This window comes from Helobdella robusta (assembly GCF_000326865.2).
Source record: "Helobdella robusta unplaced genomic scaffold HELROscaffold_15, whole genome shotgun sequence".
Classification (NCBI taxonomy): Eukaryota; Metazoa; Annelida; class Clitellata; order Rhynchobdellida; family Glossiphoniidae; genus Helobdella; species Helobdella robusta.
The window spans coordinates 1,579,076-1,599,716 of NW_008703839.1; the positions used below are offsets into that span (position 1 = coordinate 1,579,076).

The window sequence follows — 20,641 nt, forward strand, 5'->3', positions numbered from 1 at the left end:
CTATTGATCACAACATGAACACATTTCTTACATTTGAACGTGCCTTCCACCTTTTTCAGTGCCCCCCTCACACCACTACATCTCTTATGCACCCATTTCTGACATCCTATACACAATACCGAGTTAGCCTTCACTCTCCTGTCACATACCCCACAGGGGTCTATTTTACTTATCACTCGCTCCCCACCTTCCCCACTCACCATTACCTTCGTCTTACCAATATTAACTTTTAACCCTTTCTTTTCAATAACACTTTTCCATCTGTCAAATTTTAACTGCAATTCTTCCATGCTATCAGCCATCAAGACTAAATCATCTGCATACAAAATTTCAAATAACAACCCCTCCATTATGTTTCCACACACAACATCCATCACAATTGCAAACAGAAACGGTGATAACACTGATCCTTAATGCACTCCTACCTTAACACTAAAAGCGTCCGACATCCCCCTTCCAACCCTCACCTTTGTCTTTGCCCCTTCATACAGCTGCATTACAGCTTTAACAAGTCTCTCATTCACTCCTTTCTTCCTCAACGCCCATTCAATGACCTTCCTCGGTACTCGATCAAAAGCTTTTTCTAGATCCACAAAACACATGTACAATCTTCGTTTCTTCTTTCTATAATTCTCCTGCAACATTCTCACCATGAACAACGCATCCACCGTTCCCCTACCAGGCATAAACCCACACTGCATTTCATTAACTGTCACCATACTTCTCAACCTCCTCTCAAGCACCCTCTCCACTACCTTCATTCCGTGCTCTAGTAATTTCACTCCCCTGTATGACCCACAATCTCTCACATCTCCTTTGCCCTTATACAACGGCACCAACACACTGTGTCGCCAATCCTCAAGTATACCTTCATCATCAAACATACTGTTAGCAATTCTCATCATAACTTCAATTCCTATCACCCCACTCGCTTTAATATGTTCTGCCGCCACTTCCGAAACCCCTGTCGCCTTACCTAGTTTCATTTCTCTAACTGCTTTCTCTACTTCCTCCATCGTCACCTTCTCTATAGGTCCGTGTGTGACCGCGGATTCCACATCTCCATCCCACTCGTTCTCTTCATTCATCAACCTTTCCATATGAGCTTTCCACACCTGAGCTTTTTCCTCCTCATCTATGCACAACTTGCCAGATCCATCCCAAACACATCCATTCCCTATAACATCTTTCCTATCCCTCATTGACTGCTTTGCTACTTTGAACATTTTCCTCGAACTCACATCAAATTCCATTTCCTTCATTAACCTATCTGATGCTTTCGTCATTGCAGTTGCCACTGCCTGTTTTGCAACCTTCTTAGCCTTACTATACTCAGACTCCGCTTCCTCCGTCATGTCCCATCTCCATACCCTAAACCTCTCCTTCTTGACTTCCAAAACCCTTCTTATATCTTCATCCCACCACCACGTCTCACCATGCCTACACTTTCCTTGCTTGCTGCGTTTAAAGCAAATAAAATTTCCGATAAAAAGAAATGATGATAAATTTGACAGTTTGGGTAAACCAACCGCCAATCTCGGTACTGAAATTCTAAGTTTAGATCACTAAAGATTAGGTGTATGTTTAGATTCTAAACAAGAGTTAGGCAGATATTGCTTAAAAGAATGTTAAGAACATTGATGTAATCAGTGATAGAGTAAAATATGTGAAGAATTCATTAGACAATGCAAATGAAATAAAGAAAGAGGTTATAATATTGTCATGTTCAATCTGCCTTAGGCTGGAGATGATGTTAGCAGAGTCAAAGACGTCATCAAGAAATTGTCAAGAAAAGTAATGTCAAGGAAGACCTCATGTGAGGTTCTTCCTCAGCATCCGTCTCCACAAATTAAAACTCGTAATTCTGAACAGAGACTACAATGAAATCTAATAACAAAATTACTGAAGGTTCGAGTATTTTCTTAACTGTCAGGATATGTGTTTATGACACCGCTGTATTTGAAACGGTTGGTTGACGACAAGTTGACTGCAGAAAACGTGTGACTATTCAGTGGAATGTAGAAACTTCGTGCTGGTTGACGACAAGGTACCGAGAACTTCTATGACATTAACTAACGACTAACACATTACCACAACTGCTTCCAACGTTCAATAGCAAGCGACAACATATCACTAAGCGGCTACCAACGCAACAACTAACCTCTTTGAACTCTCCAATCTGACTCTTCTTTTCTAAATATTTCTAATTATTTATACCAACTGACCGTTAACGACTTATTTCTTAATTCATTCGTTCTTCAATTAGTTAATTAATTCATTCATTCTTTTTTATTTTAGTTTATGTCAGTTTTTTAAATCTGTCGATATAACGTTCATAAATTGTGTTTTCTCATTGGTGTTTATATTAAATTTAAATGAAAAAATTGTTACTATTAAGTGAGTTCTTAAATGATTGGATTGTAATTTATGAAACTTAGAAAAAATGTAGTTCTTCATTTCTATATTTCTAATTTTTTTTTTGAAAATATTCAAAAATCAACGAACAGATACAAGCCAGGTGATGTTTGCATGATTCAGCCAAGCAATTCAGACGAGAATGTGAAACGGTTCCTGCAGATCATGGATCTTGATCCTCAGACATTTTTTCAATGGACAGCTAGAGATTGTGGTGAGTTGGCTTATTTTTTTTTATTTATTTGTTAACTTTTCATCGCTAGCTGACTGACTGACTGACTGACTGACTGACTGACTGACTGACTGACTGACTGACTGACTGACTGACTGACTGACTGACACATAAATAAACAACAGGCTCATCAGAAGAGTTAGGTTTACCTCAGCCGTGCAGCATTGATTGGTTGGTTAGACATCATCTCGACATCACGTCCATTCCAAAGTCGTACTTCTGGGAAGTTTTGGCAGGTTTTTCACTGGAAGGTAAGAACAGAAGTGTTAATGGCTGTGGTATCATTGACGAAGTGGATGATGTTAATAGATGGAGCGATGCTGATGATGAAAACGGTGACCATGAAAGGTTGTTATTAGAGCAAAACAAACTGCAAGAGTTTTGTTCACTAGAAGGACAGGTTTGATTTCTTCAAGTGTATTCTTATTTAATATGGCTAATAAACCATTTTGATATACAACATTGAATATCTAGGCTATTAGAAAAATTTATTTTTTTTAAATTCATTACTGATGTTTTTTTTTAAATATGAAAAATTTTGCGTTTTCTTATAATTTAACGTATTAAATGAATTATTAAGTGCCTCTGCATGACATTGTACTATTATATTTAGGAAGAATTGTTCTCTTACTGTAACAGACCGAGAAGAAACATTTTAGAGGTATCATTCTTTAAAAATGAGTTTTAAAATATTATTTATCTAATTATCTAATAATATTTTGCTCATTTCGTTAGATTGATTAATGTTCTTTCACAATAATACGATAATAAATATTTTGATAAGGTTTTAACCGACTTTCCATGCACAAGAAAGCACCTTTCTTTATCTCACATTTTGGACATCATTCCAGCTATTAAAGCCAGAGCATTCAGCATTTCTTCGGCTCCATCCGTTAGTCTCATCTGTTAAGTTACCTAGTTTTTAATATTATGGTGAAAATATCTTGTTTATGTGTTTGATGAAGAATTCTTTGAAAGAACTAGAATTAGTAGTCGCCGTCGTTGAATATAAAACGAAACTAAAGGAGCTAAGAAAAGGCCTGTGTTCCAATTACTTGGCTGCTAAAAATTCTGGAAGTAGGTCCATAATTTTTAAATATAATTATTTCTATGTCTGGTGAAATTCCATCGTTCATACATACGCAGACGTGATCCAACTGTCGATAGTTGATGGCACTTTTGTAGCACCACCGTCCCACAGGCCACTGATTATGATAGGTCCTGGAACAGGATGTAGTATTTTCAGGAGTTATATCGGAGAGAGAGTGGCTGAACATGTCATGGGTTATTTATTATTACAACAATTTGATTTTCATGTCTACGTCCTTGTTTATTTTTGCAATTATTTCAACTTTTTTTTATTAAAAATAATTTATTAACATGTTTGCAGACAATTACTTATTTTTTGGTTGTCGCTATAAAAAAAGAGATTACCTTTTCAAGGATGAGTGGGAAAAGTTAGTTAAAGACAAATGTCTTCATTTGTTTTTGGCATTTTCTCGAGATCAGGTGTGTTTAAAAAATATGTGTTTTGAAATTTTTTGAAAAATCTGTTTAATTATTGTGACTGCTGAAGCAGTATTTTAATATTTTGTAAGTTCAAATCTGCCTGAACAACTTCATCGTAAACGAAATCTTCCTATTTCTTTTCATTTCAAAATATAACAATTTAATTATATGACTTATATTCTGCATATAACTTCAATTTGCTGTTTACACACACTTGCCGAAAAAATGATTTTGTGTATGTTACAGAATAAAGGTTTAAAAACAGGTTGAAAAAAATTAAAAATTTATTGCAGGCGGACAAAGTATATGTTCAGCATGTTTTGAAAAACAACGGTCTTTTATTATGGAATCTAATTGATATTCGAGGAGCTTCTATCCTCTTGTCAGGGTACATATTCAAAAACATTTTTGTTTTAAAAAATGTTAATCTTTCCTTATTATTTTTTATATATTCGTCCATCTCCATTATTATTTCTTTTGCTTTATCTACTTTTTTTAAATTTGGTAATTTTCACTTCGATATCTTTTTAATAAATAATGAATGAAGCCTTAATTAAATAATCATTTTTTACAAAACGCTGGGTTGTGGGTCCAACTGGCTTTGTCGATAACATTTCAATTTGAAATTCCTTTTGAGGTTTATCATACAGGGTGCAGGTCGTAAATTTTTATCGTAAATTATCCGACTCCGGGCCCTCAAAAAATTCGAATCAAGTCTTAAAAAATTTTTAACTTGCATCATTATTTTCATTAAATCAATCAATCTTCGTTTTGCTTCCAGAGACCCGGTTTTCCGAGGTAGGACGTTGTTTTCTTTGCCATCAACTTTTTGCGCAAAATTACACGATCAGTTGTATCCATTTTATTTAAATTTAGAGCTTTCATGTCTTGCTCGATTGTTTGCGACCAGGACTTCTTTGGACGGTCTTTGGGACGTGTGCCAGGTACTTCAACATCTGCAAGAGAAGTTATAGCACTGTTTCCATTTCGTTTGACATGACCAAACCACCGCAAACGGTGTTGTCGGCATTCGTCCTTTATATCATCTGAACCAGTACGACACAGGATTACGGTAGATTTGATGTGGTCCTTCAGACTAATTCGTTGCATCCATCGGAGCATTTTCATGTCGGTTCGTTGAAGTTGTTGTTCCAGTTTGGTTGTCATTGGCCCTGTTTTTGCACCATATAACAATAAAAAGTCTTGATCGTAGTTGTAGTGGGATGTCACGCCGCATCAATATAGAGGCAAGGAGATGCCATTTATTTCAGGCTGCACGTATGCGTACTCGAACGGCAGCTTCAGCTGTTCCAGTACAATCCAGAACATCTCCTAGATATTGAAACGATGTGACTTCCTCTACCTTAATGGCTTCAAAAACAGTGCTATTTCGAATTTGTTGTTGTAGATTGATGCAGGCAGGGCAAACAAAAGTGGACAATTTAGATAAAGTGCCAATTATTTTTGAACAACGTTTGTGACACCACTGGTTGCACTGCTGACACTTGATCGAATTGTTACCTACACCAGCTTTACAAACTGAACAGGGCCATCGTCCAGTAGCTGTGGATTGGATGGGTTCACCAGTGTTCATTGTTCTGGTTTTGCTGATGTTGACTTTGAATCCATGATAAGCGTGTCTGGTGTTCCAATCTTCAAACATCTGTGCTGCATTCTGCTCAGACGTGGCTGTTAAAACGATATCATCAGCATATACTAGATTCCAAATGTTACCAGAGCGTATCGGTTTTGTGATTTCTTCCATCACAGTTATAAATAACAGTGGACTGAAAATCGAGCCTTGGTGAACTCCAACGCCGATGTCAAATGCATCTGTGTTTCCAACCGTTGTGCTGACAAGAGTCTTAGTATTCGTATCCATTTCCATCACAAGTCGAACAAGATATTCTGGAATGAGTTGTCGACGTAAACTCCACCTGATTGCTTCACGGGGAACTCGATCAAATGCTTTTTCAAGGTCTACAAAAATGTGTGATAGTTGTTGATGCTTTGCGAGGTACTTCTCTTGCAGTTGCCGAAGGATGTGAATTGCATCAATTGTTGATTTCCCCGCTAGAAAACCAAATTGATAATTTCCGATTGTGATGCACGACGTTAATCTTCTCTCAATGATTTTCTCGACAATTTTCAGGGAGTGTTCTAACAGATGTATACCCCGATATGATGAACAGTTCAAAGGATCACCTTTGTCTTTGTATAGCGGGACTGTCATGCTATAGTTCCATTCAGTCGGCATTGAGCAATTTTTCCAGATTTCACGGCAAAGTTGTAGTAACGTTTGGATATTATTATTATATTATTTTCCTTAAATATCACCACTAAATGAAAAATACTTTGAAAACACTTGAAATCGATCAATGAAGTTATTTTCCTCTGCAGAATAACTTTATGTATGTGATGCGTCGTTTAGCACGTATTCATTTGCGATGTTTGTGCGCTTTGTTCTATCTTCTGAAGTATGGAAGAGTGTAATTGACCTTTAACCTTTTTAACCTTTAATTGACTCCTAATATATTCCGCCTCCGGAATAAATCTACTCCGATACGATATCATACATTTTAAAAAATCTTAATTGAGGACTACAATTTACAAGAGCCAGCAGCCAGGTAATATTGTTCAAGTTTTGCCTCGCACAAAATGGAGAAAAATTGACTTGAATTTTTTTTCTAAAACATTTCCGAAAAGAGAAGTCGTTTTCAAAAAGTTCAGATTATATTTACGAATACCATTGCTGAACTTGATAAAATATATTTTGAAATAGAACAGTAGAGCTGCATACAAATCAATTGTCGTTAGTTTCGTTTGAACGATAAACGTGAAAATTTTTTAAATGATATCTTATAACAATGGCTAATATTGTACACAACACATTCTAATGCAGCAACGTCACATCGTGCTAGCAAATTTGGAGTAATATTAAGATAAAATATTTAACAATTTTGTAATTCATTTAATAATTGTTTATTTTTACAGGAACTCAAGAAATATGCCGAACTCAGTGCATGATGCGTTTGTGGAAATTTTCAAGTTATATGGTCGTTTAAGCGAAGCTCAAGCATTAAGCTACATGGAACATTTATGTAAAGAGTTTCGTTACCAACTCGAAACTTGGTCTTGATGTTTTGCATTCAATAGAAATTCGTTAATCGAATTAATTTTTTATTGTTTCGTACGTATGTAAGCTGTTTTAAAACAATAACACTAAATAAAAACAAAAATAGCTCTAAAATTAAAAAAATTGTAAAAGTTTTGATTACGAATAACCCTATCGACATTGTTATTTAACGCAATGGCATCTGAAATAAAATTACATATTATTAGTTTTTAATTTAATTTTGTTATTCCAAATATCTACCCCGCTGTTTTAATAAGAAATTTTTGCACGGGAGATGTCAGAATCTAGAAACGGTAAAATCGGTTTTATAAAGCGAAAACCTGTAAACGGTTCTCTGTCTCCGTTAAGTAAATTATACATGAAAAAAGCTAATGCAAAGTTATTAGAGGAGGAGTCTGTTTTGTCGAGCGAAAGTTTTTCGGGCGACGATGATGTTGATAGACGTAAGCTATTTGGGGGTAGCAGTTTTTTCAATCAAACAATCCAATTTGATGGGCCATCGAAACTGAAAAAAATTAATAATGCATCTCCTGACTTCAGTCCTATCGTTGTAGATGAACCTGTGGCTAAAAATCTTGATAATGTTTTCAATGAACCAATTTTTCGCTCACCTACATCAACAGCTAGACGCAGTCTTTTGTTGCAAAAAAAATGTGTTCCCCAGGAAACGAAAAACTTATCAGATGGATATCACATGTATCAGTTAAATGGAATTTGTCAACACGACCCCGTGATATGCGTTAATGGCGATGCATGTAGTTCTTTCCAAAGTCAATCTAAGAATCCAAAAAAATCTTATGAACGTTGCCATAATTTCAATTCTCCAGATTTTGCTTCCCAGAGAGGTGTTACAAACCACTGCATGAATGACAAAAAAACGTTTTGCGAAGAATTGGAATTTTGTATTTGTGGTATAGTCAACGAAGTGACAAAAAATATCAAGTGCAGCAAAGTAAGAAATACTCGAATATCAGATAGATACTGTAAAGAAATTAGAAAACGAATTTTATTGAAGCAGAAAAATGGAAGTCGATTATCTAGCGGTGAACAGCATATTAATAATCACTTGGGACTTCACGAAACCCGTTCATGTAGTGAACAGAAGCAGCAATGTCCGCAACCACAGCTAAAAAATTTTGCATTATTTCAACAAAAATCAAATTCACTAAATTTTGATTGTACACGTTCAACGCAGCAGAATTTCCAGCCTTACAAGTTTTACAAGCAATCAAATAAATGTAAGCAACAAAATGTGCAGCCGCAGAATGAACGTTTTATGCCACAAATGCAGAATAAAACGCTGCAAAAGGATGTCACTTGTTTGAAAAGTTATAAAAAACCTGCTAGTGTATTTGATGAATTAAATTGTGACTTTGATAATGGTACAAAATTAGATGATAATTTATCTTATGACCAGATGCAATCCGATGAATCAACCGTTAAAAAAACATCTAAATTCTGCCTTGATAATAATTTAACAAAGAAATATTCAAATTCTGGTCAAACCATGCTTAATGATAGCGGATTGGAAACAAATAATACGCAAAACACCCAATTTCACGATTGTCTGCGACAACTGTCTGCATTGTTAGAATTATGTTTGCAACAGCGTCAAAAACGACAGAAGTCATGCAAGCCACAAACTCAAAAGAAAAAACAGACTTGTTTGCAACAAGAATCGTTATCACACAAGTCAAAAAAAATGAAAAATGCCGAATCTATTTATTGTAAAATACTAATAAAACTTTTATGTTCTTTTCTCGAAAACAAAAAAGATCTCCAATGCAAAAGTGATGAAACCTCAAATCGCACGGAACTTGGTGAATCATTCGACTCGTCAACTAATTCAGATGTTAATGAGCCAAAAAAAGTTAAATTTAATTATAGTAACAATCCAGTCAAAGATTATTTATTCAAAAAAGAAAAACAATTAAACATATGTCAAAAAAAGTCAAAAAATTTTAAAATTCGACGATCATTCAGGTATAACGACAAAGTTAGTGGTGCTACTAATTGTTTGAAGAGCACGCGGTCATCTACTAGCTCTTTGTCTTCTGATGACGAAATTCAAAGCTGTCCACACAGATTCAAAATAAGCAACTCAACGCGTCAAAATAAATCTTGCAGGCCATTACAGTTGAATTGCATGGGTTTTGCTGGTGGAAACTATTCTGTTTCGTCGTGTTCATCAACCAATTCATCTGATTCTAATCGAAATAAATTTTGCAATCCGATTTGTATATTACAAAATTCAGACAAAATGAAAAATAATTATACAAGAAAAAGGCCATTTCAAGCGAAGCGGTCTTACTCTCTCGATTCAAAAAGTAGTTCTGATTCTTTAAATGAAATTGATGACAATAAATGCGATCCTCTTCAAATTTGTAAAAATAAATTTGGACAAAAAAAAAGTAATCGTAAAAGTGTAAAATTGTGGAACAAATTTAATGGACGTGCGAAAAAATGTAATGAAAGTTTAAAAACACTAACCAAAGCATCCAAATCACCAGAATGCCATGAAGCAATTGATGGATTTAACGAATCTATTGCAAATAAATGTTATGAATCAAATTCAATTGACTGCCCTTGCAATAAAAAACTTCAAAATATGAGAAATTCTATCTCAGAAAATTGTAAAAATGTTTTACAAAATAGGGAGCAAGATGACGTAAATGAGCCCTGTTCAAAAGACCGAGATGCCGTTACTGATGGCTTGATTAAATGTATATATTTTTTGAACTGCATTTTAAAATTTGACTGTATGAAAAAAAAATATCAGCAATCATATTGATTGATATCAAAATAACAAAAATTACAAAATCAATTCTTATTTGCATTTAACTGTGGAGAGATGAAAAAATACGGTATACGGTATTTATGATTTAAAATAAAGTGGTATCATGGAATTTTAAAGTGGAATTGCCCTATGTTAAGTTTCCCATTGTACGCTCAGCAAGAGAAACAATGACGTCACGCATCCATTTCAATCGATGAGGACTGATCGTTTGCACTGCATAAGTACAGTGTAATGACGTAATTGCGTCCTGGTCAACGTTCAGTTTAATTGTTTCTTTTCACCTCCAGAAAAAAAGTTTGCTATATAGAAATTTCATTATATAGAATTTGTTCGAGTAAAAATTCTATATTGCTTAAAAGGTGTTTATATGCTAAATATTTATAAAAAAAATCATCTTCTTAATCACTTATTTTCATAACAAAAAAGTAATAATACATAGTATAATTGGAAAAATGTGAAAAAAATATCATAATATTATGTGTATGCACTTGCATTAAATGTATAGAGCCAAAAGCATAATACGTAAAACAATAATCCAAAATGTAACTTACAGTTTACTATGTTCAACAATTATCTTTTTTAAATTGTTGAATATTTTTTTTAACTTTTATAAGTTTCGCTTGTTATAGAGAAATTATTTTAGCTCTATAATAACTGTTTTACATGTAAAATTCCAAAGGACATATAAAAATTCGTTATATAAAGTTTTTTGTTCTATAGATCATAGAAGTTATTTATAAGGAGGTCTAACTGTATTTCAATGAATGTAGATCCACCACCGACTTAAAAAAGTTAACAAAAATAATTAATTTACTCATGTATAGAATATATATATATATTTAATTAATTAACGCAGGTATAGAATATATATATATATATATAATGTATATGAATCAACTATAAAAATATCAAAATTGTAAAATTTGATGGAATTTGATACACTAAAGAATGATCATGGATATATATATATATATATATATATATATATATATATATATATATATATATATATATATATATGTTGGTAATAGACCATAATTTTTACAATATTCTATAAATTCTACCGAATGTTTGGCTTTAATATGTTTGTAGTTCGTTTTTTCAATTTTCCTCACTAAAGTTTTTTGATGAACGTTTAGTTTATTAAAATTCAAAATAAACTTATTTTTCGAATTCATGCTGCAAATAAGGCCATATTTCGATTCCGAATGAATCATCATCACTGCTTTCTGCTGTTTATATAGGGAAATAGTGACTTTGTCAAAATGAATTTAGATGGAGATTGACTTTGTCAAAGTGAATTTAGATGAAAATTAGGTGTCAGGTTTCTTTATTGGCTGGTCATCTTCTTTGGTCTCCTTTTCTTCATCGATAGCATCATATTCTTCTTTGTCACTATTTACGATGCTAGTTTTTATTACTTCTTTGTTTTCGTTGTTGGTTAAGCGCCGGGTTGGAAGTGAGGTTGTCATTTTTTTGTTGTATATTTATTTTTGGTTTATTGATATCAATTAGGACTGCTTCTGCAATATTAAGATGCGTGTAGTTGCTGTTCTGGTATATTACTTTGGTGTTACTGTCGAGGATTTCACGGCTAATAGTGATTGAGTGTGTTGAGTCCAAATGAGATTTGATAGCACCACTCTGTTTATGCACCGTAAGCCTTCTAGTGAATGAGGTAGTAGTAATCCCGATATATGAGTCATGTTGACGTGCACAGCCGTCAAAGGGGCAATTAAATTCATATATTACGTGATTACGCCTTAGCACAGAGTTATCTCTAGGACTACAGTTGTTTTTCAGTATTAGGTGAGACGTCTTTTTATTGTTGTAATATATTCGGAGTTTAACTTTGTTATTTGGGTTGGTTGGTGTAACATTTTTATTGATGATATGTTTAAGAATAGCTTCACTTCCAACCCGGCGCTTAACCAACAACGAAAACAAAGAAGTAATAAAAACTAGCATTGTAAATAGTGACAAAGCAGAATATGATGCTATCGATGAAGAAAAGAAGACCAAAGAACATGACCAGCCAATAAAAAAATCTGAGACCTAATTTCCATCTAAATTCACTTTGACAAAGTCAATATTTCCCTATATAAACAGCAGAAAGCACTGACGTTGATTCATTCGGAAGCGAAATATGGCATTATTTGCAGCATGAATTCGGAAAATAAGTTTATTTTGAATTTTAATAAACTAAACTAAACGTTCACCAAAAAACTTTAGTGAGAAAAATTGAAAAAACGAACTACAAACATATTAACGACAAACATTCGGTAGAATTTATAGAATATTGTAAATATATATATATATATATATATATAAAATATTTAATTAATTAACTCGTGTATAGAATATATATATATATATATATATATATATATATATATATATATATATATATATATATATTCATGAAAATGACATCAAACCCTAAAGCGACAATAGTAATCTTACTCTTCTTCTTGCTTGACTTTTCCTCTGCTTATAATACTGTTGATCATGCTATTCTCTTGAGGCTGCTAGATCTTTCTTTTAATATTACTGATTCTTGTCTTTGGTATCTTCTTGTCTTTGTAATCGTTTTTCTTCTGTTGTTCTGAATCATTCTACTTCTAACTCCTCTACTCTTATACTTTCGGGGTACTCAGGGTTCTATCCTTGGCCCTCTTCTATTTTTACTTTATACTTCTGAACTACCTCGTATTGTTAATAATTTTTTCCTTCACTAGTCAACTATATGCTGATGATTTTAATATTTATACTTCTTTTCCTCCATCTAATCTCAATAGTGTTCCTCATAATCTATCTCTATGTCTTTCATCAATTATCGCTTGGTCTGACTCTAGGTGTCTTATACTTAATCCTTCTAAATATGAATTAATTTGTTTCAATAAATCTAAACATTCTATTACTATTTTTCCTATTACCTTATCTGATTCTAAAACTCTTGATGTTTCTCACAAGATTCGTAGTCTAGGCTTTATCTTTGATTCTAGTATGTCGCTTTCTTCTCAGATTAATAGTGTTGCTAAAAATTCATACTTTCATCTACGTAGAATAAAAAAACTTTTGCCTTTTCTTGATTCTTGATGATCCTACTCTTCTCCTTCTTGTTACTTCGTTAGTCTTATCTATGATTGATTATTGAAACTCGCTCTACTATGGTCTTCCTATTCTACATTCTATCCTCTAAGTAAAGCTGCTGGTCTAGTTGCTCGTGCCTTTTTCTTTTCTCATATATCTCCATATCTTGTTCTTCTGCACTGGCTGCCTATAAAACATAGAATAATTTTTAAAATTTGCACATTCATGTTTAAGTCTCAATCTAAATTATTACCTAAATACTTATCAGATATATTAATTGAACCCGGTTTACGATCGTCTTCTTGGTCTCACTTCTTCAGTTAACTCATGCTAAACACTTTTTTGATAAATCTGCTTTTGCTTTTTCTGGCCCTTTTCTCTAGAACTCTTTACTTACTTCTCTGACTACTTCTCTATCACTTACGAAGTTCAGAGCGGATCCCAAGACTCATCTGTTTGCAAAATTCATTGAGAAGCGCTGTTGAACATCGCGGAAATAGCGCTTTATAAGCTAAATGATTGATTGATTGATTGATTGATGGATTGATTGATTGACTGATTGATTGATTGATTGATTAATTGATTGATTGATTGAAATGTTCCCGGGTGCATTTGTGGGACCGGCATCGATATTTTAGGTATGTAAGTAGTTCGGTCTTCAAAACTGAACTAATAGAATCTAAGTGGATCTAGGTATTCTAAGTATACGCTAAAATTTTACGTATATGCTAAAAATCCATTTATGTACGTAGAATAAATAATCCAATTTTAAAATCCTATTTTATAAAACTGAAGTTTTAAAATACGCAGTTAATTACAACCTACATCCACTTTTAAAATAATATCGTCAGTCTAACTCATATAAATAAAATCCTCAAATATATGGTCTTACTTAATACTGAAAATATGGTGAATATGTTTTACAAATAATATATTATGAATAAATAAATTTTTAAATAATATAGGTATATGTGGTATCACCATGGTTGTCCATGGGTATCATTTTTGTGAACACTTTTTTTATGCAAACGTTAAATTTCGTGCCCAAAGCTGATAATTTTGCATGACCCTGAAAGTGTAATAATACTATCTTTTACGAATACGCTCTAATCTATAATTCTAGCTGTATTAAAATTTAATTAATTTTATGTTTTAAAGTTAAAAACTAACCGGCCTAACCAACCTAACCCTACTAAGGACCTTAGAACTTTTTTAACATGTCTTACTTACACATTAAATTAAATTAACTTTTTTCCAGCTTCGTTTATTGTCTATTCTATGTATATCATCATGCATTATTATCAGCGTTGGGCAGGAAACTTAGGTTTGCCACTAATTTGTTTAGTTTAGCTTTAGTTTGAACTTTTAGTTTTAGAGAGTAAAGTAAATAAATAAGTCATAATAAAGTTCTAGTGTTGTAAAAATAAAACAAGCATGGCTCCACCTGGCCATAGAAAAGTAGCATTCAGTGCCAAACAGAAAAAAGAACAACTGAAAGAAAGAAGAGATCGCAAAAAAAATGAATTAAGAGATGAGTTCGGTTAGTGTTAGAAATTTAAAAATAAAAAAGTTAAATTATCTTTCATTCAATAATTTAATTTATTATTAACGATTTTAATAATAGGTTATAATTTAACGGCAACCCCTGATCTCGGGAAAATGTCGTCTAAACGTGTGTTGTTTGTTGTTTTATAATTTATTTAATAAATAGTTTGTTATTATATTAAAAAGTTAGAATTTAATTGGAAAAAGACAAAAACTAATTGATCAGTATGTAATTATCTATTGATATTCAATAAAACTTTGTTTAGCGTCCAGAGACCCAGTTCTCCCGAGGTAGTACATTATTTTTTTGCCATCAATTTTTTGCACCAAATTAGGCGATTAGTTGAATCATTTCATTTAAATTTAGAGCTTTCATGTTTGGACGGCCTTTGGGACGTGTGCTAGGTACCTCAACATCTGCAATAGAAGTTATGGCACTGTTTCCACTTCATTTGACATGACCAAACAACCGCAGACGGTGTTGTCGGCATTCATCTTTTATATCATCTAAACCAGAACGACACAGGATTTCGGTAGATTTGTTGTGGTCCTGCACATATGCATGCTCGAATGGCAGTTTTAGCTTTTGCAGTACAATCCAGAACATCCCCTAGATATTGAAACGATGTGACTTTCTCTACCCTAATGGCTTCAAAAACATTGCTATTTCGAATTTGTTTTTGTGGATTGATGCAAGCAGGACAAACAAAATTGGACACTAGATAAAGTACCAATTATTTTTGAACAACGTTTGTGACACCACTGGGGATGCTGACACTTGATTGAATTGTTACCTACACAAGCTTTACAAACTGTACAGGGCCATCTTCCAGTAGCTATGGATTGGATGGGTTCTTGCTCGATTGTTTGCGACTAGAACTTCTTTGGACGGCCTTTGGGACGTGTGCCAGGTACTTCAACATCTGCAAGAGAAGTTATGGCACCGTTTCCATTTCGTTTGACATGACCAAACCACCGCAGACGGTGTTGTCGGATTTCGTCCTTTATATCATCTAAACCAGTACGACACAGGATTTCTGTAGATTTGATGTGGTCCTTCAGACTAATTCGTTGCATCCATCGGAGCACTTTCATGTCGGTTCGTTGAAGTTGTTCCAGTTTGGTTGTCATTGGCCATGTTTCTGCACCATATAACAACACCGGACGTATCACAGATTTATAAAGTCTTGATCGTAGTGGTAGTGGGATGTCATGCCGCATCAATATAGAGGCAAGGAGATGCCATTTATTCTAGGCTGCACGTATGCGTGCTCGAACGGCAGCTTCAGCTGTTCCAGTACAATCCAGAACATCCCCGAGATATTGAAACGATGTGACTTTCTCTACCTTAATGGCTTCAAAAACAGTGCTATTTCGAATTTGTTGTTGAGAATTGATGCAAGGAGGACAAACAAAATTGGACACTTTAGTACCAATTATTTTCGAACGACGTTTGTGACACTACTGGTTACACTGCTGACACTTGATTGAATTGTTACCATCACCAGCTTTACAAACTGAACAGGGCCATCGCCCAGTAGCTGTAGATTGGATGGGTTCACAAATGTTCATTGCTTTGGTTTTGCTGATGTTGACTTTGAATCCATGATCGGTGAGTCTGGTGTTCCAATCTTCAAACATCTGTGCTGCATTCTGCTCTGATGTGGCTGTTAAAACGATATCATCAGCATATATTAGATTCCAAATGTCACCAGTGCGTATAGGTTTTGTGATTTCTTCCATCACAGTTATAAATAACAGTGGACTGAGAATCGAGCCTTGGTGAACTCCAACGCCGATGACAAATGCATCTGTGTTTCCAACCGTTGTGCTGACAAGAGTCTTAGTATTTGTATACATTTCCATCACAAGTCGAACAAGATATTCTGAAATGAGTTGTCGACGTAGACTCCACCTGATTGCTTCACGGGGAACTCGATCAAATGCTTTTTCAAGGTCTACAAAAATGTGTGATAGTTGTTGATGCTTTGCGAGGTACCCTAACCCTAACCAAATTGATAATTTCCGATTGTGATGCACGACGTTAATCTTCTCTCAATGATTTTCTTGACAATTTTCAGGGAGTGTTCTAACAGACGTATACTCCGATATGATGAACAGTTCAATGGATCACCTTTGTTTTTGTATAGCGGGACTGTCATGCTATAGTTCCATTCAGTCGGCATTGAGCAATTTCTCCAGATTTCACGGCAATGTTATAGTAACGTTTGGATACCTGCAGTACCAGATGCTTTGATAATGTTATTTGTGAGTCCAGAGGGCCCTGCTGCCTTTCCATCCTTCATAGCTTTCAGAGCTTCTGTAAGCTCCTCTACAGTGATGTCTGGAATCGGACCTTCGATGGGTGGAGCGTCAAAGTTGACATTGATTGTATTTGTTTCATTTAACAGACGGTTGAAGTGTTTTCTCTACTGTAGCTTGATCTGATCTTGTTTAAGAACCATCTCATTTTTGTCATTTTTGATACATGAGGCACCAACTATTTCTTTTTTCGAACGCTTTGCTCTTTTTGTTATACGTTACAGAGATTTCATTTGTTCGCCTTTGCTTTTAGTGAGCCACTCTCTGCACTGATCTGTCTTAGCCAGTGCAACTTGACGTCTTGCATAGTTGTTCTTCCCACGGAAAATTTTATGGTCATCAACAGACTTTGATTTTTGCCATTGCTTGTATGCAGCTTTCTTTTCAGCTATTGCATTTAGTACAGTCATTCCACCACCAAGTGTCCCATTCATGCTGGTGTTTTGTACTAGACTGTAGTTTCAGCGTTTATTAAAACGGTTTTGTATGTACTTCAATCTGTACTGGATTGCGATCGGTGGTCTAACTCTGTGGCAACAATTTTTTGAAATTTTTCTCGATGAATATTGCTTTTCGGCTTCCATGTTTTGATTTTCCAAGGCATTTGATTTTCTGAGGCTTTTGTATCTATCTATCTATTGATATTGTGTTATATAATTATTTAATCCATCTGAGCTGAGAATAAGTGGCTTTGCTTAATTAATTTAATAATTATTAATAGTAATAAATTAATAAAATAAATGTTACATAGAAATTAATTTTAAATTAGTGGTCTATTTTAAATTTTAATATAATAATAATGTATAGCAGTTTGTGGTCTCCAAGTTTACCATACTATAATTTATAAATGACTATTTTATAATTATCATGTTTATTTTTAATTTAATTTAAATAATGTAATGAAACAAGCCTTTTATTGTTTTAATAGTTAATCAATTTGGTTTTTACTAAAGAACTACGTAAATTCAAGTCCTCTTCATTTAACCTTTAAAAAAAGTAGTTAGTAAAAAAATTAACATACCTAATTTAGAAAACTTGTATCTAAACCAAAAATTAATTGTCATTTTATATATGTTAACTCTATGTGATCATGGTGGGTAGGTCTAGTCTAGTCCATTTTAGTTAAAACAATGTTAGCTGATATCAAATGACTAAGAGTCATGTTTTTAATTTATCTTATATAATAATTCGCCTCAACTATCCACTTGCATCATATCCTACCATCACTCAAATATTCAACACACTCGATTCAATACTGTTCAAGAAAGTAGAAAATAACAACAACCATGTCATCCATCCTCTACTACCACCAATCAAAACAACTACATGCAATCTTCATCAATCATCAACTCAAGCATAACTATCAAGTCGCCACTCAATCAACATATCAGGATAAGACACCTTCATCACAAGACGCCTTAAATATATTATCTCTCAATAAAACATTGTCATTTACTCAATTTTGTCTATTCTTTTTTCTCATCGATCACCTAACTTACTATGTCAGTCTATTAATTATTTTTTTTATTTATTAAACAATGTATATTATTATAATATATAATTATACAATTTAAACAATGGTTTAAAAAGATTTTTTAAACCATTGTTTTATTTTCAATACTTTTCACGCTTAAACATTTTTTCTCTGTTATTCATTTTTTTAATAATTTTATATTATTGCTTTGCATGTTGTAACAGTTTATGCGTCTGTCAGATTATTATTTTTTAATGAATAAAAAAAATTGTCTAACAAACCGTAAATCAATGGGTTTTTTACTTTCACAATCTCTTCTTATACAATGTTTCGATTAGCTAAATTACACCTTTGTTGCTAACAATGGTATTAATAATGCTAGCTGGGGCTGGGATAAGGCCTTAGGAAACTGTCACATTTTTATGTGGAATGGGTTTTTAGTTTGATTAATCATCAGTTTAACTGTTTTAACTTGGAGATTTGGCTAAGGATAGTTTTTTTAGCTTATTCTGCTAGCTAATTACCATTTGTATATGTTTTTTCTTTTTATATATTTGATGGGAGCCAACTTTTTTTGTACTGCTACAATCCATGATAACTTTAAAAAGTGTTTTGTAAAAATATACATCTTTTCGAGCAACAAACATTTGGTCTAATGTAATTTGAAGAAGCTGTGTTGGATGCTCTATGACCTCTCTCAATGTTGCTGCTATTAGTCTTTCCCATCACTATCTACACCAGCTTCTCTGCTACCATCAATATTGTCATTATCATTGCCTATCTTTTATTTATTTTTGTCTAATTTAATATTCTTCATTTGTTATCTTAATATATTAATTTGTTATTCTGCTTTTATATTTTTTTAATGGTTTAATAAAATTTAATGAAGATTACATTAAGTTTTAATAAACAATTGAAATTTTTTTTTAATGATAAACTTTGTTATCAACATTTCACAACCTTGCTTTAATTTGCTTTAGTTTGCTTTAATTAATGATTATTTGTCAAATTTTACAATCTTCAAAACTTTTATTGTAAAAACAAAGATTAATCACAACTTTTTCAAATTAATCACAATTAAAAAAATTTACTCAAAACTATATAATTTTTAAAATTTTGCAAAAAAACAAGGTATTGTGGATCACAGGGCGAAAAAGAAGCAACAGTCGCCAAACAGAGGCAGCACAAAACCAGGCCAGGAATTGAATGAACCTTCTAATTTTTCTAAAGGAGCTTCTAAAATGCGCAATCCAAACAGGTATTTATGCATGCATTTTGTGAAAAGTTTGAGTAGATGCACATGTTATTTATTAACAAAACTTAATTGTGTTTTAGTTTAGTTTATAAAATGTAGTTTAAGTTTTTTAATGTCAATTTTATTTAGGAGTTTGTTAATAATGTTAATAAAAAATAGCAAAAAATTAATTTAACAAGCCCTGATAATTAGTTGCTGATCATGTCTGACATTGTGTTTGCACACAGATATCGTCTCTTGCTGAAAGTGGACACAAATGAAGATGTTGAGAGAGGTAAAGCTCTATCAAGAGTTCCAATACTTCCACTTTCTGAGGTTTTATCAATTCAATACTCACACACACACACACACACACACACATATATATATATATATATATATATCGTTATATATATATATAGATGAAAATCACCTTGTTAGCTTCCTGTTTAATTTTTTAATTTTTCTAAAGATAGATTATAAATCGTTGTCAAATTTTTTGATTTCCAAACAGAAATATTAAACATGAAGTTAATTAATGTGAAACATTTTCAACAATAATTGCATTTCTGACAATCTTAATCCAATATATATATATATATATATATATATATATATATGTATGTATGTATTAATATATATATATATATGGGTCATTCTCCGTCAACTTGAACGATTTAAAAAAAAGTCCACGCCCGACCATCTCCGATTTTTTCAAAATTTGAACAATAAGTACCTCAATGTATTTCATCGACAAAATAAAATTTTTATAAAAAAAATTTCAATTATTTTTCAAATTATGAAGATTTTTGTGACAGCATCCCCAAATTTTTGAGCGATTTTTTTCAAAACTTGTACCTATGTAGAACGCTATATCTCTTGAA

General features: G+C 33.0%; 3 protein-coding genes across 3 annotated transcripts in view; all 3 read left to right on the forward strand.

Moving 5' to 3' along the window:
* Positions 1 to 7,295, forward strand: part of HELRODRAFT_74964 (hypothetical protein) — a gene marked incomplete at both ends in the record, with an annotated part of 12,586 nt that extends 5,291 nt beyond the window's left edge. The window contains 10 exons of the mRNA XM_009015130.1: positions 2,508 to 2,629; positions 2,773 to 2,912; positions 3,009 to 3,047; positions 3,261 to 3,308; positions 3,432 to 3,539; positions 3,613 to 3,724; positions 3,794 to 3,931; positions 4,038 to 4,156; positions 4,450 to 4,544; positions 7,151 to 7,295. Of these exons, the coding sequence (XP_009013378.1) occupies positions 2,508 to 2,629; positions 2,773 to 2,912; positions 3,009 to 3,047; positions 3,261 to 3,308; positions 3,432 to 3,539; positions 3,613 to 3,724; positions 3,794 to 3,931; positions 4,038 to 4,156; positions 4,450 to 4,544; positions 7,151 to 7,295 (1,066 nt within the window). The remainder of the gene's footprint in view (positions 1 to 2,507; positions 2,630 to 2,772; positions 2,913 to 3,008; positions 3,048 to 3,260; positions 3,309 to 3,431; positions 3,540 to 3,612; positions 3,725 to 3,793; positions 3,932 to 4,037; positions 4,157 to 4,449; positions 4,545 to 7,150) is intronic.
* Positions 7,296 to 7,566: 271 nt separating this feature from the next.
* HELRODRAFT_169292 (hypothetical protein) lies at positions 7,567 to 10,083 on the forward strand (the record flags this gene model as incomplete). The annotated part of the gene is made up of 1 exon (XM_009015131.1): positions 7,567 to 10,083. One exon carries the CDS (start codon positions 7,567 to 7,569, stop codon positions 10,081 to 10,083), a length of 2,517 nt encoding a protein of 838 aa, XP_009013379.1.
* Positions 10,084 to 14,502: 4,419 nt separating this feature from the next.
* The window catches only part of HELRODRAFT_185395 (hypothetical protein), a 17,910-nt gene continuing 11,771 nt past the window's right edge, over positions 14,503 to 20,641 (forward strand). Inside the window, exons 1-3 of the mRNA XM_009015132.1 lie at positions 14,503 to 14,722; positions 19,655 to 19,781; positions 20,006 to 20,093. Of these exons, the coding sequence (XP_009013380.1) occupies positions 14,617 to 14,722; positions 19,655 to 19,781; positions 20,006 to 20,093 (321 nt within the window). The 5' untranslated portion in view covers positions 14,503 to 14,616. The remainder of the gene's footprint in view (positions 14,723 to 19,654; positions 19,782 to 20,005; positions 20,094 to 20,641) is intronic.